Source organism: Atractosteus spatula, chromosome 9, assembly GCF_055471065.1.
Source record: "Atractosteus spatula isolate fAtrSpa1 chromosome 9, fAtrSpa1.hap1, whole genome shotgun sequence".
Lineage (NCBI taxonomy): Eukaryota > Metazoa > Chordata > Actinopteri > Semionotiformes > Lepisosteidae > Atractosteus > Atractosteus spatula.
In genome coordinates this window covers 8,756,980-8,774,274 of record NC_142714.1, presented here as the reverse complement: position 1 = coordinate 8,774,274, position 17,295 = coordinate 8,756,980, and the positions used below count along the sequence as shown (strand labels likewise).

The window sequence follows — 17,295 nt, the reverse complement described above, 5'->3', positions numbered from 1 at the left end:
GGATTTTGCTATTCGGCGAAGAGTCCGTCCACGTATAAGTCTTCCTATTCCTTCTACCGGTTTACAAACCCCGTAACTGCTGGATTAGTTTGCTAGCTCCTCCTTTTATACTGTGCCAGAATTTTATGAATGAAATCTGTGCGGTAGGACTGTACCATTCACAGTCAGGGGGGTGTGGTAGCTCCGATAAAGCAAACCCTTATCCGATGGACATGTATACATAGGGAAAGTGTGCAATCGATCAAACAATTCTGGTACGTATGTTTTCATTTCATCTTAAATGGCAAAACGATCTGTAGTTTAGAATTGCGGGTTTCCCCCTCTTCAAAAAGAAAAGTGTTGGGGATTGTCACGTGAACCCTGTCAGTCTTAAGAATACTGTATTTACAGATATTACACCCACGCACGGCAATAACACAAACGTTATAAACCATCTCTCGCATCTCTTCTGTTGAACGTTAATTTAAAAAAAAACACGCTCATGCGAAATTGTCGCATATAAATCATCGAACCTTGTGGAACTGTTAAACTCGGCGTTTATCAATGACATTGAGTTACAAAGCACGTCATGACTGGCCGCCCGAATAAGAGAAATATCAAAACAGTGGGGGAAAAAAATAAAAAAATGCCATTTATCTCTCTCTCTTTACCCCTACGTGGGTATATCTCAGGTGTTGCAGAGGAGAAAAATGTAGTCTAGCCACCTGACATTTCAATGTCTTCATTATCCTGCAGTAGTCATTTAAAATGGTCTAAGTTTATGTTATATCCTTCATTCTTAAGCGCTTCTGAGCACTTACATAAACGATTATGTGTGCATTCATGACATTTTATTACATGAACACGTTTGGGTGATATTAGTACAATTCCGATGATTTGTTTCCCCCAATACTGCATGTTGGGTAACGAAAATGGGATGTTCTATAAATACATTACAGAGGCGCCCCGCGGGAACGGTGTTTTTTTTTTTAACACCCCCTCATTACGGTCATTTGAAGTCAGATTTTGGGAACAACTGTCTTTATGCCTCCTGTCCCATTATCTTAGTTCATGCGTGAGATAATCGTCCGGCACAATTAACTCTAGCAGGGTGCAAAGAATGGAGCCACAGCAATTTACATAGCGCTGACCGCCCAGCCAATCAGAAGGCAGACACTCGGCACCATATATGGCACATCCTGTTCACATGGCTTGGAGTTGCCGGGAATTGCATTAGCTAGCGGTCAGAGGAACGTGTTTGATCTTTTTGTAGTACAAAGGTCATTCGACTGCAAACTGCAACCCCCGTTATTTAATTCATTATGACCTGTGCATGATACCATTATCACATGAGTCCATTGATTTCACTGTCATATCAAAGAGCCCCAAAACAATGCCGGAGAAAGCCTTTTTTGTAGTCGTTTCATGCTACAGTGCACGTATTAATCGTTCGTCCCTCCGGTTTCTAAGATGTCAAACACAGTGGCACAAGAGTTTCAAAATATTTAATGAGCTTTAAGATAGCCAACATTTTCATTTAAAAAAAATGTTATCGATCTTTAACAAAAGGATTATAAGAATAAAAAAAATGTCTTTACATTTCTTAAACAATCTCATCAGACAACGTTATTTTTAGTGTCACATTATCTTGATCACGGGTGGGAGGGGACGGCCGTGGGTTAGAGGAAAGTTATTTTCAGTGTGTTTGCTGCTTTCTTGGTGGACCTGCCTCCTGTTTACAGAACAGGCGAAAACGATCATGTTTGCTCGAGGACTTCTCGGCAATGACGTTCCGGGTCAGGGAACGGAATTCCAGCACGGGAAGGCTCGCGCCGGAGAGGAATGCCTCCCGACTCTGCACACGTGTCCCGTTTATTGATATAGATTTTTATGTCCCAGAAAGATTATACACGACAGGTTGCGATATACGATCGTATGTTCTGCGGATCCCGGAAACGCACGCTGAGGAACGGGACATATAAAGTACACGGGCCAATAAGATGCGTGTGCTTAAATGCTTGTTTAGATATACGTACGTATTCTTTGATGTATATAACGCGAATAATGGTCCAGTTTTTATAATGACCTCCTTTTGCTTCATAATAATAACATGGTAACAGTTGTCCTGCTGCGAAAGACTGTACATTTCCATGTGGGACGTAATTCAGAATAAGCAGCTTCTTATTGTTATTCTGAAAGGAAATGTTAATGTATTTTTTCCTATTCGATGTAAGGAATCATAGCGGGACATAATGACATTTACAATAACCGTCATTCCAAAATATTGTGCATGCATCATTTTTTATTTCTCGGCTCTCATTTATCTACATTTTCCTATATTGACAAAACTAAAATGAAGTTTAGGAATGAGCACCTCGGAACATCGTCTGCTCTTTGTGGGCTTTTCCTCCTGATACTCTCTCTATTCTTTGCAGGTTATGCACGTTTGTAAAACATGAATGATTAATAATATTCTAATGAAAAACAGATTACCATCCTCATGAATTGGCTCTTTTGCTTACATATTAGGAACCCCGAGATTAATTGAAACTGTGCCATATGGAAGTTCAGAGCAACACTTGAGTTTATTAAGCCGTCAAAGTATGTAAAACGCTGTGCTACAGCAAAGTCCAAAGGCTCCTGATTCTGTGGAGTTTATTTACTATCGATGTGTTTTTAGGGAAAAAAATGAAAAAGGGGAAAAAATATTAGTTCTGTACTTCATACTTTCGGTTCTTGCGCCTCTTCACGCTGTTTACGTTCCGTCGCAGAGCCTGGTTACTGAAACGTCATTGATGCGAAGGGGGTGGGGCGTTACCGTGGCAACCCGCGGCGTTTGGGCTAAACACAGACGAGGCAATACCAAGCGCAGCGCTATCCAAATATGAAACACCACCCCTGGGAACCGCTGAGAAGACAGATTTAACCCAGGCAACAAATAAAAGAAAACACTGCCGCTTGATTGACTTGAAATAACGGCCAAATTAAACAGTAACCAAAAAAGAAAAGGATGCTTACGCTAAAAAAAAAAAAAAATACGAATAGTTGGTCGTGGAATGGAAGACGGACGTTTAAGATTTCTCCCCGGTTTTGAAGGAATTCCACTCTTCAGTTCATTCAAAAACCCGTAAACAGTGAATAAGAAAAACACCTCAACACTGTCTCGCTCTCTGTCGTTGATTATAATGCAACGCAGGAGTCTGAAGCCCAGACATCGAGGGTTGATGTGTACGAAAGATGTGACAGTTCCGGTCTATTGTCTTCTGCTGCTTATCCATTCGAGCTCTGGGTTACATAACTGATCACTACTTGCCTTTTTAAACTGCATATTTGTGATACCTCTAAACAAACGTGTTTTATAGGCATTATTGCCTTAACGAAGAGAATGTTTTGAATAATCAACAGTAAAAGCGCTTTAGAAACACTGTATAATATGAGGGACTAAGAAAACAATCGCCAATTATTTAAGTTAGATTGGAATAAAACCTAGAAGACAGCAGGTCATCCATGAATTGAGTCTGAGATACCTGCTGTCATATTCCATATGTAAACAGTGCCCATAGAATCAGAAATAAAGATCTCATTTCAGGTTTTATATACTAAATACAAAAACCGTGTCTAATTTCAAGCTGTTGAAAGAAACTCATGCCTTCCAGCTAATGTAGGTCAAATGTCCCATACTGTGATTCCGTCATAAGCAGTGACAGAATATTTCTGAGTAAACAACTCACGAAAACAAAAGAAAGACATAACCAAAGGGGGGAAAACTGACATCAGCAAGTTTAGACTGGTTTGCAACAGGTTTGCTGTTAGCTGACGGACACACCCACTTATATAATTTACCTAGGTACAGGGACAGCCTTAGGACTGCACACCTGCCTCTCTTTTGCATGAAGACTCAAATGGTTTACTCTTGTCAGCTGCTGTAACAGAGTGCTATGCTATGATGAAACATGGGTTCGCAAATATACAAACCCGCCGGGTGAAAGAATTAGCTTCCAGGCCTGTTTCCAAGAGACTTTCATCATCACTCCTAGACAACGCGGTAAAGAGACGACTCAGAATGCACAGCCTGCAGAAGGAAGTGTAGTTTCTGAGCTGAACGTGATCAAAGCGGGGTTCTTTTTACTGAATCATAGCCAAGCAATTCCAGTTTTACTGTTATCCAAAGTACCCAATTACCGTGGTCAACATTTTTATAAAACACGAGCTTTTAAGATCATATGGAAGGATATTCATTTCCTTTATGACTCTAACGTGGAAAAAAAAAACATGCAGATAATATTAACAATTAGGTTTTGTCAGGCTTTACAAAAAAAAATCAGTTCCTTTAAATAAACATCTAATTCAAAAATGTATACTGTACTGCATATTGATATAATCTAAATATTTGAACACGAAATTACTATGGCGGGTCTTTTCAACGTGTATGAGACCTTTTAGTTTTAAAAACGTCTATTTCAGTTAGAACCGGTGCAGAACAATGTTAAATTTTGTCTTGAAGAATCAGCTGCATATCAGTTTTAAAATACCTCAAATAACGAGCAGGGTTTTATTCTGTACTTATGTAATTTCTGAACTGTGCCCCTGTTTTCTTATACCGAGGCCTCTTGTGTATACGTATTTAAAAATATCTTTTGTTAATAGCGATAAGCTTTGGAGCATATTCTCAGGGGTAGTTGCTGTATCTTCCCCCTTCGATTTACTTTTGCAGTTATTACGCCTTCCTTGTTTCAGCCAATCATATCAGTCTGCAGCCCAGTTTCTGAGGCAGGGTATGATTCCCATAACTGACCCGCCCCCTGACAGGATGCATTCCATATAAGGATAATTACGTATGGGGATCCCCTGTTTTTTTTTTTCGCGAGCGAACTATAAAAGAGCTGCTGCCTGTTACCGCTGTCATACACTTCGAGCTAGGAGTCGCAGCGCGTCGGAGAGCACAAGAAAACTAAGGGGGCGTGAGACGACAGCCAACACGGAAACATTCTAAAGAAAGAACAGCCTTAACATTTACATTTCTTCAAACATTCCTGTTTTCTCGGCAATCTTAAAAGCGGGCTTGCTTTTAGATTCCGACCACGATGATGTATACAAGTTTTGGGACGGAGTGCGACTCCTCTTCGCGGTGCAGTACTGCTTCGCCGGCGGATAATCTCGCCTATTTTCACTCTCCGGCGGACTCTTACTCCAGTATGGGCTCCCCTGCAAACAAAACTCAGGTAAGAGGCAGATCCAGAGTTAACGCGATCATTTGCTATTTTGTTTTTCTGAAAAGCTTTGGATGTTAAATGTATTTACAACTTTGAACTTTCACTAGAGTGACAGTTCTCGGTAGCGACAGCAATGCAAGCTACAATAAATGTGCTTATGGTTTTATTTTCCACTACATCGTACAATCACGTTTACATCGATCTTCTCCAATCGAATTTTTCCATAATGCTGGAATTACACGCGTGCTTTGAAATACTGCATTGAGCATGTGTGACTGTTTCTAACTCCGATACGGCGATAGTTTTGTACCGCCTGTCTGAGAGAGCCAGTCTGCTGGAGCACTGTGCACAGCGGTTTGTAGAGAACGTGTTTCATTCAGGAGACTCCAGAGCAAACTCCTGCGTCACGACTGACATCATATTGACTTTTAAATAACTCGCTCCTTGCATCGTACACAAGTGCCTTTGAAATGTTCATTCTTAATTACAGCTTTTGGCTAGAAGAGATCAAACGCCTCCAAAGCACGATACAATCACGCTTAAAGATTAAAATTTATTTTTATGCTTATTGGTGTCTTTTTTTTTTGTCTTGTTCTGTCAACAGGATTTCACTGACCTGACTGTCTCAAGTGCCTCTTTCATCCCGACTGTCACGGCCATTTCTACAAGCCCGGATCTCCAGTGGATGGTACAGCCAACCACCCTGACTTCCTCTGTGGCCCCCTCCCATAGCAGAGCGCACCCTTACAGCGCCCAGGGTTCGAGGCCCGCCTACGCTCAGAGTGGGATGTTCAAGACCGCTGGACCCAGAGGGCACAGCAGCGGGAGAAGAGGCAAAAACGAACAGGTGATTAGAGATGGAAATAGTCGAATGCAATTCGAGAGGGCATCCCCACCAGTATTTCTAAAAGCTGGTGAATGTAGGTTTGCATTATGCAGCATCGCTGTCTCCTGCTGAGACTCCTGTTTAAAATTCAGGTCGTGTAGAGTCTGCAATAGCTATTCTATATATAGCATGGCTGCAGAGACCTGCAGTCAAGTCCCTTCCCCTCTAATGGAATTGACTGGAGCAGTGACGTTGGGGGGGAAAATTGCTCTAAAAGGTGTGTTTTTTTTTTTGCCATCTTGTAGCTTTCCCCTGAAGAAGAAGAAAAGAGAAGGGTTCGCAGAGAAAGGAATAAAATGGCTGCAGCCAAGTGCCGAAACAGAAGGAGAGAACTCACTGATACTCTGCAAGCAGTAAGTATATTTCAGATCTTTCCCAATTAAACTGGGGAGGGAAACATTGCAATGTTGATATGTGATTAGCTTTGCAGAAATTCTCAACCTAACGATATTTCTTTCTTGGCAGGAAACTGATGGTTTGGAGGACCAGAAGTCGGCTCTGCAGACTGAAATTGCTAACCTCATGAAGGAAAAGGAGAAGCTGGAGTTCATACTGGCTGCTCACAAGCCTGCTTGCAAGATCCCTGCTGATCTGGACACGAGCTTCCCCGAGACTGCAGTCTCCCCTTCTCTCAGCATACAGGAAGATCCAGCTTCCCAGATCCAGAGTACTTTTGCAGGGGCTTCCAGCATCAGCGAGCCTATGCCCGCCTCTTCCAAAGCATCCCTGTTTTCTTCCACTTCTGCTTCAGACGCCTGTGCTCCAACAGTGCAGGTGTCCGATCTGGACAGCTCCTTGGAGTTGAAAGACGACTCATTTGATCTGTTCGCTTCGTTCAAGAAGAACCCGGCAGAAACAGCCCGATCGGTTCCGGACATGGACTTGTCCAGCTCCTTCTATGCACCCGATTGGGAACCCCTGTACACATCGGCTGCTGCCGACCTGGAGTCCCTGTGCACCCCAGTGGTGACGTGCACCCCATCTTGCACGACGTACACGTCTTCCTTTGTCTTCACCTACCCGGAGGCCGAGCCCCTGCCTAACTGCGGAGTAGCCCACAGAAGAGGAAGCAGCAGTAATGACCAGTCCTCTGACTCGCTCAGCTCTCCAACCCTGCTCGCCTTGTAATGGACTTCCAGAGCACTTTCTTGTCTAATGCAGGTTAAATAATCTTAGGGCTATGGCATGGACAAACCTAAAAGGCTTTTATTTTTATCCTTTAAGCGTAAAAAAAAAAAACATACTTGCCTCTTCCAAGTATGTAGCAAAAAAAAGAATTACAGATTCTACCAATTCTGTAAATTGTTTGTAGTATTACAAATTTAGACTTTAAATCTTCTTGGTGCTAGATATTTGAAGTTGTGTTAGTGCAGCTGACTTTGAAGTGTTAATGGCAATAGTGATAACCCAATAAATACTGGTAACCTTTTTGTTTTGTTTATGGAGTATGTACTGTACACTATTCTGTGTCTGTGATACTTATAAATGCTGTGCTTTGTCAAAACAAACCATGGTCTGGGTGGTCAAAATCTGAGTTTGAAAGTTTTCTGTGAAAACGTTTTTATTGTTTAAGTTTATTTATGAAAACTAACTTTTTCTGATATTTATATTTTAGTTTTATTTTTCTACTTTAGAAGTTATACAATGTTCGTCAAACTAAATGAACAATCCAAGCTTGTTTGGTTCTTGTAACAGACAATAAAGATTATAACGGTGTTTTATTTTGGTCTTCGCTGGGTTTTTAATGTCTGGTCATAGTGTAACACTTGCATGTTATGAAACGGTTTGGATTCTAAAATGAGAGAGGGATAATGACGAAACTATAGCCTTGATATTTTTCCTGGTTATTTTACGACGGCGGTCTCGTTTTTTTTTCTCTCCAAAACGAAGCTTAAAAATCGAGTAGACTAAAAAAAAACGCGTTTGTTTGTGGAAGGTGCATCACACGTGAGTCGATGCTTTTATGAAAAGTTGCAAAATCCAAATGCGTCCCATCCTTACAAGACAAACGATCTCTTCAAAAGGTCATTTCTCTAATCTTCACCTTATCAACACCCTTATAGACAAGAAAGCCTAATCATTCATCCATTACATTCTCCAGAATACCCTCCAGCTACTCCTGTTTACTGTTCCGTTTCTATGGCTGTCATAAAACGTCAGAGCACAAACGTCAATGCGTGTTACCATTTTTTCTCAACCCCTGATATGCGAACGCCATGACGTCTCACTTCCGTGCCCAAATATAGAGAAAACCAGTTAACTTCTACCGTGTTGGAAAATTCTGGAAACTCGAGACGCAAGAGTACGGAAGGACGGCTCTCAGTTGCGTCTGGCCAACCAGTTGCGCCGTTTCCATGGTGACTAGAAAAGTGTTTTCATCAGTTGCTACAGTATTTAACTATGAGAAGATGGTCAACGTCTCGCGCGAAACACGCGGGCGCGATAACAAGGGGAGAGAAACGGAGATGTTATAACCTATCTTTTATAGCAAGCGAGAATTGTTATTCTTCTTACCACATTATTTTAAAATCAACCTTTCAGTAAGTTGCATGAATTATTTCCGTGTGTAAGTCTCCGTATTTGTTGGTATGACCAAAGAACTATTAAACATTTCGTGACGTCCTGACAAAATATCCCCAACAAATCCGTCGTTATAATGACAAGTGAGTGCATTATCATTGACAGTGCAGAAGGTTTTAAGTGTTTCCCAACACAAGAAATAAACCGATTAAAAAAAAAGTTTTTGCTGATACTGCACAAGTTATGTTATGAGGGGCTCCTCTGTCCTTAAATGCCTCCCCCCCAGCTTGTACATACCAAATGAGTTTAAACAGATTGTATATTCTATGATTTTCCAGAATTGGGATAGGATTAATACAATTTTCAGCAACGGGGCGCAGCTTCTTCGTGGATGTTTAGTAACAAGAAGAAAATAAAAGGGATGGCACACAAGCTATACATTTTAATATATATATGTGCAACTTAAATAGCACGTTTATATAAGGAAAGAAATATGTTATTTCAAAAGAGCATTCCATCGGCACACCATCATTATGGAAACCGAAAATATATGTACGAGCCGAATGATCTATAACAGCTCTTCTGAAGGCGACTCAATGCAATGGAACAAGCGGGCCTTGTGCAAATATTTGCATACAGAACGCTGGGTATGACATCTCATCCTCACTATTGACGACTCGTGGATCTTTCCATGCAGTTGTGTCAACCGTCTTAAAAGATTATAGAGCTCGTCTTTCCTACCGAAAGAAACGCGCTTTTTACCGTCAGCTCTTTAAAGGAAGGCTATACTTCATGCAGTGTTCCTAAGTGTTCGTAATATACCTCTGCTCCTTCCATTTCTTTTTCTTCGGTAGAACACAGAACATTTAATTCCATGTATTTATTTGGTTGGAAAGTTGTTGTGTTTTTTTATATATATATTTAATTTTCTCAACGTGATGGGTTTCATATTTTCTGCTTTCTTATTTTAAAGCCTGAATCTCGGATTCTGGCGTTTCTGCCATTAAAATCTCATTTTCATTTTTTTTTTCGAACCATGTCCATGTTTGTTGATGTCTGATGTTAAGAAACTCGAATATTCCTTCTCTAGGATCGATTATTGTAAAAGCTTTGCTGGTCAGCATTTAAAACATAACGGACATAACGGAGGTTCACTTGTGACTTTTGTAATCACTGCAGTGGTTATCTGTAAAATTTACAGTGGATTTAAAATTATTATATTTTTAACTTAAAAAGGTTTATATAGCCTTACTCAACTGGATCTAAATTTCTACCATACGACAGGTTGAAAACAACACGTAACTTTTTTTTCTAGGTAACACGTCTTGTATCTTTTTGTTTTATTTTAACATATTTATTTTTTATTATACATGTTTTTGTATAGCAGTTCAAGACGCAATAAGGCATAAAAACAGGCCTTAGAAATTAGACTGTATTTGACTTACGTGTCAGTCATGTGTGAACATTATATTTGAATTTTTTAGCGTTGACGGGTCGGACCCACAGCGAGCGCCTCTGAATCCTGAAAATTGAATCGCAGATTACAGTTTCGAAGGTTCAAGAAACCCAAAGATAACTTGAAGGGCAGTTCCTCACCCTTGGTTCTGACATGTAGCCCACTGGGAGCCAGCTGACTGTCTCCATGCGCTCTCTTAGCTGTGCAGTGTAGCCCAGCTCTTCCTCAGCAGGGCCTTGTTCCAGGGGCTAACGAAGTCCCCCTCTGCTGGAGCTCATAACCGAGCTTAAGGGAGGTGGGTTTGAGGCCGGTGGACTACTAGGCCACTGAGCTGCAGGTGTGGAGCAGAAGGGGCAGTTGCAGGTCCCAGTCTTCCGGGTGCTGTGCAGTGACCAAGGACAGCTGTGTGTCCAGCTGTCCCTGGAGTCTGTTGCAGTGGGGGTGCAGGGGCATGGTCCGAATCTCTGGCATGCCCAGGCACTGGCACATGCACTGGAACACTCAGGACTCGGAGTTCCGGCCTTGGTCTGAGTGCAGTTCCTGTGGCACCTGAAACTGGCTGAAACCCCCCCCCCCTCCCCAATTTAAGGCCTCACACACGTCCGTCTCCTGGTCTGGAAGCCCAGAGAGCTTTAAGGGAGGACGGCCATCCAGCCCTCTCTCACCCAGTCCTGGACTTCTCGGAGCTCGTGATCTTGGTCTCGGGCAAGGGTGTATTTGGCCTCATTCCTAGGCACCGTAACTCGCGCAGTGCTTGCACAGGGAAGTTGAATACTTACTGCTTGGCGATCCGGCGACCCAGCTGACCTTCCGGCTCCTGGAATGAGAAGAGCCAGCGCCGGGCAGCGTGGTCGGGGTGTGGTGTGAAGGGGAGCCTGTGGATGTGACGAACAATGATGAACTGCTCTCACTACCGCAAGGAGCTCCCATCTCTTGGCGCAGTGGTTACGTCCCTGTGCAGTGAATGTGCGACTGCAATAGGCTATAAGATGCTCCGGCGTCTTCTGTGCAAGTACTGCGCTTATTAGGAAATATTAGTGAGGACCCTATGCAGATAAACCAGGACGATCTCCAGAGGCGTAGACGATATAATAATCCGAGGTCCGAAAGCCGAAGGTAAACAAACCGGTGCAAAAGTACAAAACCAGAAGCGGAGCCGTAAGCCGTGAGGAAGCCGAGAGTCGAAACCAGAACAAGAACCAGAGTACCAAAACCAAAACCAAAACCAGGAGACGTAGTCGGAGAACAAGCCAGGGTCAGGAAGCCAAAAACCAAGTAGTAAGTAATAGTGAAAGTCGAAGTAGCTCTTACCAGGAAAAACCCTCATACTGAGCACAGGGGAGAGTGTGAAGCAGCATTAAATAGGCTGGGGTTAATGGGCTAATTGGGAACCGTGCTGGAATACAAGGTGGAATGCCGAGTCCTCCGGGGGCGTGGCGTAACAGTGCCAAATCCCTCTGTGCTGGCGTCAGTGTCCAGGATGGATGGCAGTTGTGGGTTGGAAGGTAAGGACTGGGGCTGAGCCGAGCGCCTCCCTCAGGGTCTTGAAAGCCCTTGTATTGTTAGGATCCAGGAGAAGGTTTTGCCTTTTCCGGTCATTTCATGGAGGCAGGCAGCGATGGTGCTGGTACAAACTGCTTGCACTGGGAGGCTAGCCTAAGGAAGCCCTGTGATTACTTGAGGCAGCTGGGTACCACCCAATTCTGGAATCCTTGCCCTCTGCAGTGGCAATGCCCATTCTGCTCACCTTGTGCCCCAGGAAGGTCAACGTTCTCCTTATCAGATGGCATTTCTCTGGGTGTAGCTTGAGCTCCACTGTTTTCTCCAGGCTGTCTCGAATGCACTGTGAGGTCATCCAGGTAGACCAAGCACTGTCCCGGGGGCGCTGGTTCCACGACACACCTCTTCAAGGGGGCTGGGGCATCACCTTAAACTGCCACAGCCCATTCCCTGTGGAGAAGGCTGCCTAGGAGTGGGAGCCTGGTGCCAGCTGCATGTGCCAATACCAGCTGTTCAGGTCAAGGGACGACCTCTGGAGTATGAGGTCGGAGTCTTTCTACATTACAGCATTCAGGTGCTGGTAGTCAACACAGAACCTCCAGGTTCTGTCCTTCTTGGGCAGCATGACAATCAGCGACCTCCAGGAGCTGAAGGTTCATTATCCCTGTGTGCAGTATCTCCTCTAGAGCCCTCTGGGCAGCCTGTCTTCACTGTGCCCACAGGTGGTGGGGCTGCTGCCCGATAGGGTGGGCATCACCGGTGTCAATGGACATGCTGGAACTGCGGGAGAAGAGTCCCAAGACGCTCACCTTGGTTGGGCGACAAGTCCTTGGCTGGTTCTTTCCTACACAGCTCTGCGCACAGCCTTGAGCGCTCCACCATACCTGATATTGAAGATCTGCCGTCTCCTCCAGGTGCGGGTGAGCTTGTTTCTACCACTACACGGTGGCTTCCTCACCACGGATGAATCCACCCTTTCTTCGGTCCCGGGTTCCATGCTAGGTGAAGGCTACCCCACTCTGACACCAGTGTGATGTTGGGTGTGCTTAGGCAGCGAGTGGAAGGAAGGAAGCTGTTGTTCGGGGTCGTGAGGAAGCTTTATTGCCCTTTCTGTTTCCAGCGAGAGTGCTACTCTCATGTGTGGGGGGGGGGGTGTGGGGGGTAGGAAAAGCAGGTGAAGAAGAGAGAGATGCTGCTCCTGAAAGATTCCGGGCAGGAAGAGAGTGAGCAGGGGGTCTCTCAGTCCTTCTATAGGCAGGAAAGGGGGAGCCAGAGGGCAAAGGGGTAGGGTTACAGGAAAACACCATTTCAGAGAGGAGCAGATCTCTGTAATATGAAAGAGTTACATTTGGGTATTATGACATTTTCACAATTAAAATGCAGGGCCTCACTTTCCCTGGTTTGTTGTAAGCATCAGCTGTCATTTTAATGTTAATGTGCTCTTTTCAGAAGAAAGCTTATACGCCTGCAAATGATATGAAATATATGCAAAACAATCATGATGCCAACCCCCCGACTGTCCTAACCCAACGCTCAGAAACCACAGATCGGCACTGTGGATATTTATGGAACTTAAACCAATATGGTTTGTGCTGTGAACACAACTTAAAGAGTTTTTTCTATCATACCAAGGGAGAGCTAATGCACTAGATGTGGGTATTTTGAGAACCTTTCGATCATATTTTATTTATCGCATTGTGGATTCTAAGTGTTTGAATATTCGGGGTTTTGTAGTGCAGTCGGTGCAGTACGTTAATTGAACTTACTGGTGAATGACGTGTGCCTCTGTGCATTTATAATTATTTACTGAGCTAATTAGCGTGTTTTACATTTAGAAAAAAAAGTACAGAAATTAAAGACTATGTCTAATAAGCAAATTACATATTTCTGTAATAACTAATTGCATTTATTATAGCACTTGTTAGCACAATGGATTCTGCAGTATCTTGCGTGTAGGAGGGAACACCTTCCTCCCCCAATCTCAACTTGAGGTGCAGAAGTCAGGAAACACCACATGCATTCGGAGGGAAGGGAAGTCACACTGTACAAATTCGGACTGGAGTTTATCCAGGACACCAGGATAATTCACTGCCAAACACTCCTACTCTGCTGAAGTGTCAACAGCATGTTTCAACAGCCAAGAAATCAGTCGGTTTTCCAGGCCTGTCGCTGGAGGGCGGGTGTGTCTGCAGGTTTTCAGTCCCAGTGAGCTCTTCACAACCTAACGCAGCCCCACCATTATACCATACTTTCCCGGACATGTCCTCCTTTTTTGGTTCGTAAATCTGCGTCCGGGAGGAATGTTCAATGATATGAATGATGATTCTTCCTTTTTCTCTTTTTCCAATGCCAAGCGCACTGGTGATTAAGAGAGAGAGAGAGTTGACCATCCCAGAGAGAGAGACTGTGTTGATGATAGTGGTGGACCGGTGGTGGTCCAGTCTGCTGCCCCATTGAATTGTCTAAACAGGTACAGGTTTTCCACAGCCTCTACCCCCTGCTCGACCACGGCGCTAATTTCACTGTTCGCTTACCCGGTCCCGTCCTGCGCACAGTGGCGATTCTATAGGAGATCTTTATTTAATACTTTATTTTGCTGTTTCTAAACACGATTCTTAAAGGCTAAGAGCAAATCTTACAGAAGAATGGGAAGCTGAGTGCTTGTATGTAGACCAAGAAGAGGTACTTACAGGTACCTGTATGTCTCTGTGATAGTTATATTGTTACATATTACATACATATAGGCAACCTATATATACATAATGGCGAGTTATATCTCACAAACACAGCACTATTCAATAGATATTGATACAAATTTCTGGCTCCCCTGTGACCCTGTACTGGGTAAAGCAATTAGAAAATGGATCTTTTCTAATGACTCCCCTTTCAAAGGAGTGTCATCTTTTTGAATGTTCTCATATGGCAACCTTACATTATTGGCTTAGTCTGTCAAGTTTAATTACTTCAATGGCTGGGGCTTTAAAGAGCCCTAGAAAACCTAGATAAAAAGACAGGGATTTGACATCCCTAGTTCAATTTGCCACCTGCAGGAGGGCGCCCCCTACAGGATGGTGTACCCGTTTTCCTAACTGGGTCGTTGGTTTGGAATATCTGAGACAGGCTGAAAAGTATCACCCTCTGGTCCCATTGTGTAGATAATATATGCTTATTCATTCAAGACATCTGAATGTTCTCACCAGCTAATGCATTTTCTCATTTTTTTACTACCCCGTGACATTTATTCCTAGCTCCTTCGTGTATTTAAGCCCAGAGAAGATGTGTTCGAGTGCTCAATGAGATGGCCTGTTATCCACTTATTTTGAGACGTGTGTTAGGCTGCTGAAGATGAAAACAAAGCTTACACACTCAATGAGCTGCACCTTGTGTGAAAAAAGATGAAAACGTTTGCTTAAAACAGCTTCTTTCCAGAAATGGCCGGATGAGATTCTCAGATCAATTAATTAGCTATTAGCAGCCTGTTCACAGGAGCTTGTAAATTAGTTAATGTTTTTTTTCTTCCTAACCTCTATTACTGCCTAGTATGGGTCATCAGATAGACCACTGTATTAACTTCAGCATCTGCTGCATTTGTTGTAGATTTAATATCAGAAAGTGGCACTTTATGATGTTTAAATAAACAAATAATCTAGAAACTTTGTCATTATCAGCGTTTACTCCTATGTATTATTTTCTTATTTTCTGATGTGTACTGTGTCAGTATTTCAAACTGACTTAAGCAAAAGCAATATATTATAAACATACTGTATGATATGTTGACAAAAGAGAAATCAATTTCTTTCAATCATATTTTATTTATCATATTATGCGTTCTAAGTGTAAAATAATCAATGAGAGAGAACACACGCACAGCAGCATTGCTTAACTGTTAACATTATCTGCACTCAATCTTATTAATGGGCAAAAAATTCATAAATCATATTGGTAACTTTCCAATATTGCATAGTACACAAAAGCAATACAGGATGTTTAGACTGCTAGGTAAAAATTTTCACAGATGTAAAAAGCTCCTTACAGATTACATAATTGACATTTCTAATTTTCAGTTAAATTCAGAACGACAAGATAAAAATGTGTTTCTTTCAAGTGTTTACAATGAGCAGGTTTACAATAATCAGGGTCCATTAAGGCTCATGGACCTTCAGTCTCCAAACTGCTGTATTCCAGTACCTAAGCCTCTACTTGTAACGCTGGTACTGTACCTCTGTGACAATTTGAACTCGCACTCACCAGTTTGGAACATTAACACACATTGAATATAAACATTGACTGGCAAGGGTGTTGTCCTTTACCATGAATGTAGTACTGGAGTTAAAAAAACAATTACATGATGGGTTGGTATATGTCTTTGGCTGATATTACTACTTTAAGTGGGCAGCTGCGTCAGTGTGCGTAGTCTGCAAAGAAACAAGTAATAGGTTTATTCCATGCTGAAAAGAGAAGAGAGAAAACACAGCGTTCTGGCTGTGAAGTCTTGGCTATGAAGAAGGCTTCTCACACCTGAAGAAGGCCACAAGGGCGAAACTTCTCTTTTCAGCATGGAATAAACCTATTACTTGTTCCTTTGCATCACTACTTTAATGTTAGCGAATGGTATTTTCATTTTTATTGTGATTAATGCTCCCAAATATCATGATGCTTTACTATAGTGAATCCAAATCCTACTTTACATTGCTCCTGTAGCAATATTTAAAATGACAATATTGCTTATGCAAATCAAAAGTTAGAATTCAAAGTTTTCTTAATGATGTTCATAATGATCAGCCCTGTAGAACAGTGAGTTTTCAATGGTGCTGTAGGTCATATACATTTTTTATTTTTTAGGCTAGGTTGCAGAGTGAGACCCTTATTTTTGTTTATTGTCTGCCTGTATGTATTTGTTTTTGTTTTTTGTGTGGTTTTTTAATATGTTTTTTTTAATGTTTTTGTCATCTTTCAAATTTCAAAACTCCTTGAATAAAAAACATAAAAAAGAGCCCAGGCAGCTGCTTCAATTGCTATTGTACATAAACTATAATGTAGGGTGAAGCTCTTATGTTTTCAGTACTCTTCTCTAGTATCCAGGATGGTACATCTGAGCTGAGACACAGCACTTAGCTATATTCATGGAAACTGGATAGAAGAGAAAAAAAGTGGATGTTTCCTTTTTTCTGCTGATCAGACATTCCCTGAATTAAATTCCCACTTCTTAAAAACACACTGTAGTGCATGAAGCTTCTTTCTTCAGCTGTGTTTTGAAACAGGGAAGTAGTGGCGCAGGGTGGAAAAGGCATGACTAATTATTTGGCTTGTGAAATTCAGGTGTAGCACAGAAAATATTTTAAACAGAATCTTCTTGCATATTGCTTATATTGCTTCACCGGAACAAAGTGAATTAATGCACAGAAGACAGCTCACTCACGTTGTCAGAACAGGTTCCAGCTAGTTCTGGACTAGACATGCCCTACTTGTACAGAGTGTATTGGGCTCAGACATCTGTGGCTGATTGCAGAACGCGACTTACCTCCCAGTTGATAAAAATATAACAAGAATGCAATTACACCTCAACTCTTGGGTCATAGACCTGTCAATATGAGACAATATTTTGTAAAAGGAGATTTTAATCTACAAGAATTAGGCTGTTGTTTTCATTCTTTCAGTTGTTCTGGTTGTGATTTTTGTTGAAAGCCACGTAAGACAACATTCACTGTTCGTGTAATAAAAGAACCAGAGATTTACTCAGT

General features: G+C 42.3%; 1 protein-coding gene across 1 annotated transcript; it reads left to right on the top strand.

Moving 5' to 3' along the window:
• Window positions 1-4,882: 4,882 nt before the first annotated feature.
• fosab (Fos proto-oncogene, AP-1 transcription factor subunit b) lies at window positions 4,883-7,798 on the top strand. Its single transcript, XM_088926003.1, has 4 exons — window positions 4,883-5,201; window positions 5,797-6,039; window positions 6,324-6,431; window positions 6,544-7,798. Exons 1-4 carry the CDS (start codon window positions 5,064-5,066, stop codon window positions 7,204-7,206), a joined length of 1,152 nt encoding a protein of 383 aa, XP_088782129.1. The 5' UTR covers window positions 4,883-5,063; the 3' UTR covers window positions 7,207-7,798.
• Window positions 7,799-17,295: the final 9,497 nt, after the last annotated feature.

Excerpts from the sequence above, each read along its gene's own strand:
- fosab (XM_088926003.1), top strand. The coding sequence starts at position 5,064 with ATGATGTATACAAGTTTTGGGACGGAGTGCGACTCCTCTTCGCGGTGC. Across the intron at positions 6,040-6,323 it reads GAAGAGGCAAAAACGAACAG|CTTTCCCCTGAAGAAGAAGA; the intron begins GTGATTAGAGAT and ends GCCATCTTGTAG. Across the intron at positions 6,432-6,543 it reads TCACTGATACTCTGCAAGCA|GAAACTGATGGTTTGGAGGA; the intron begins GTAAGTATATTT and ends CTTTCTTGGCAG.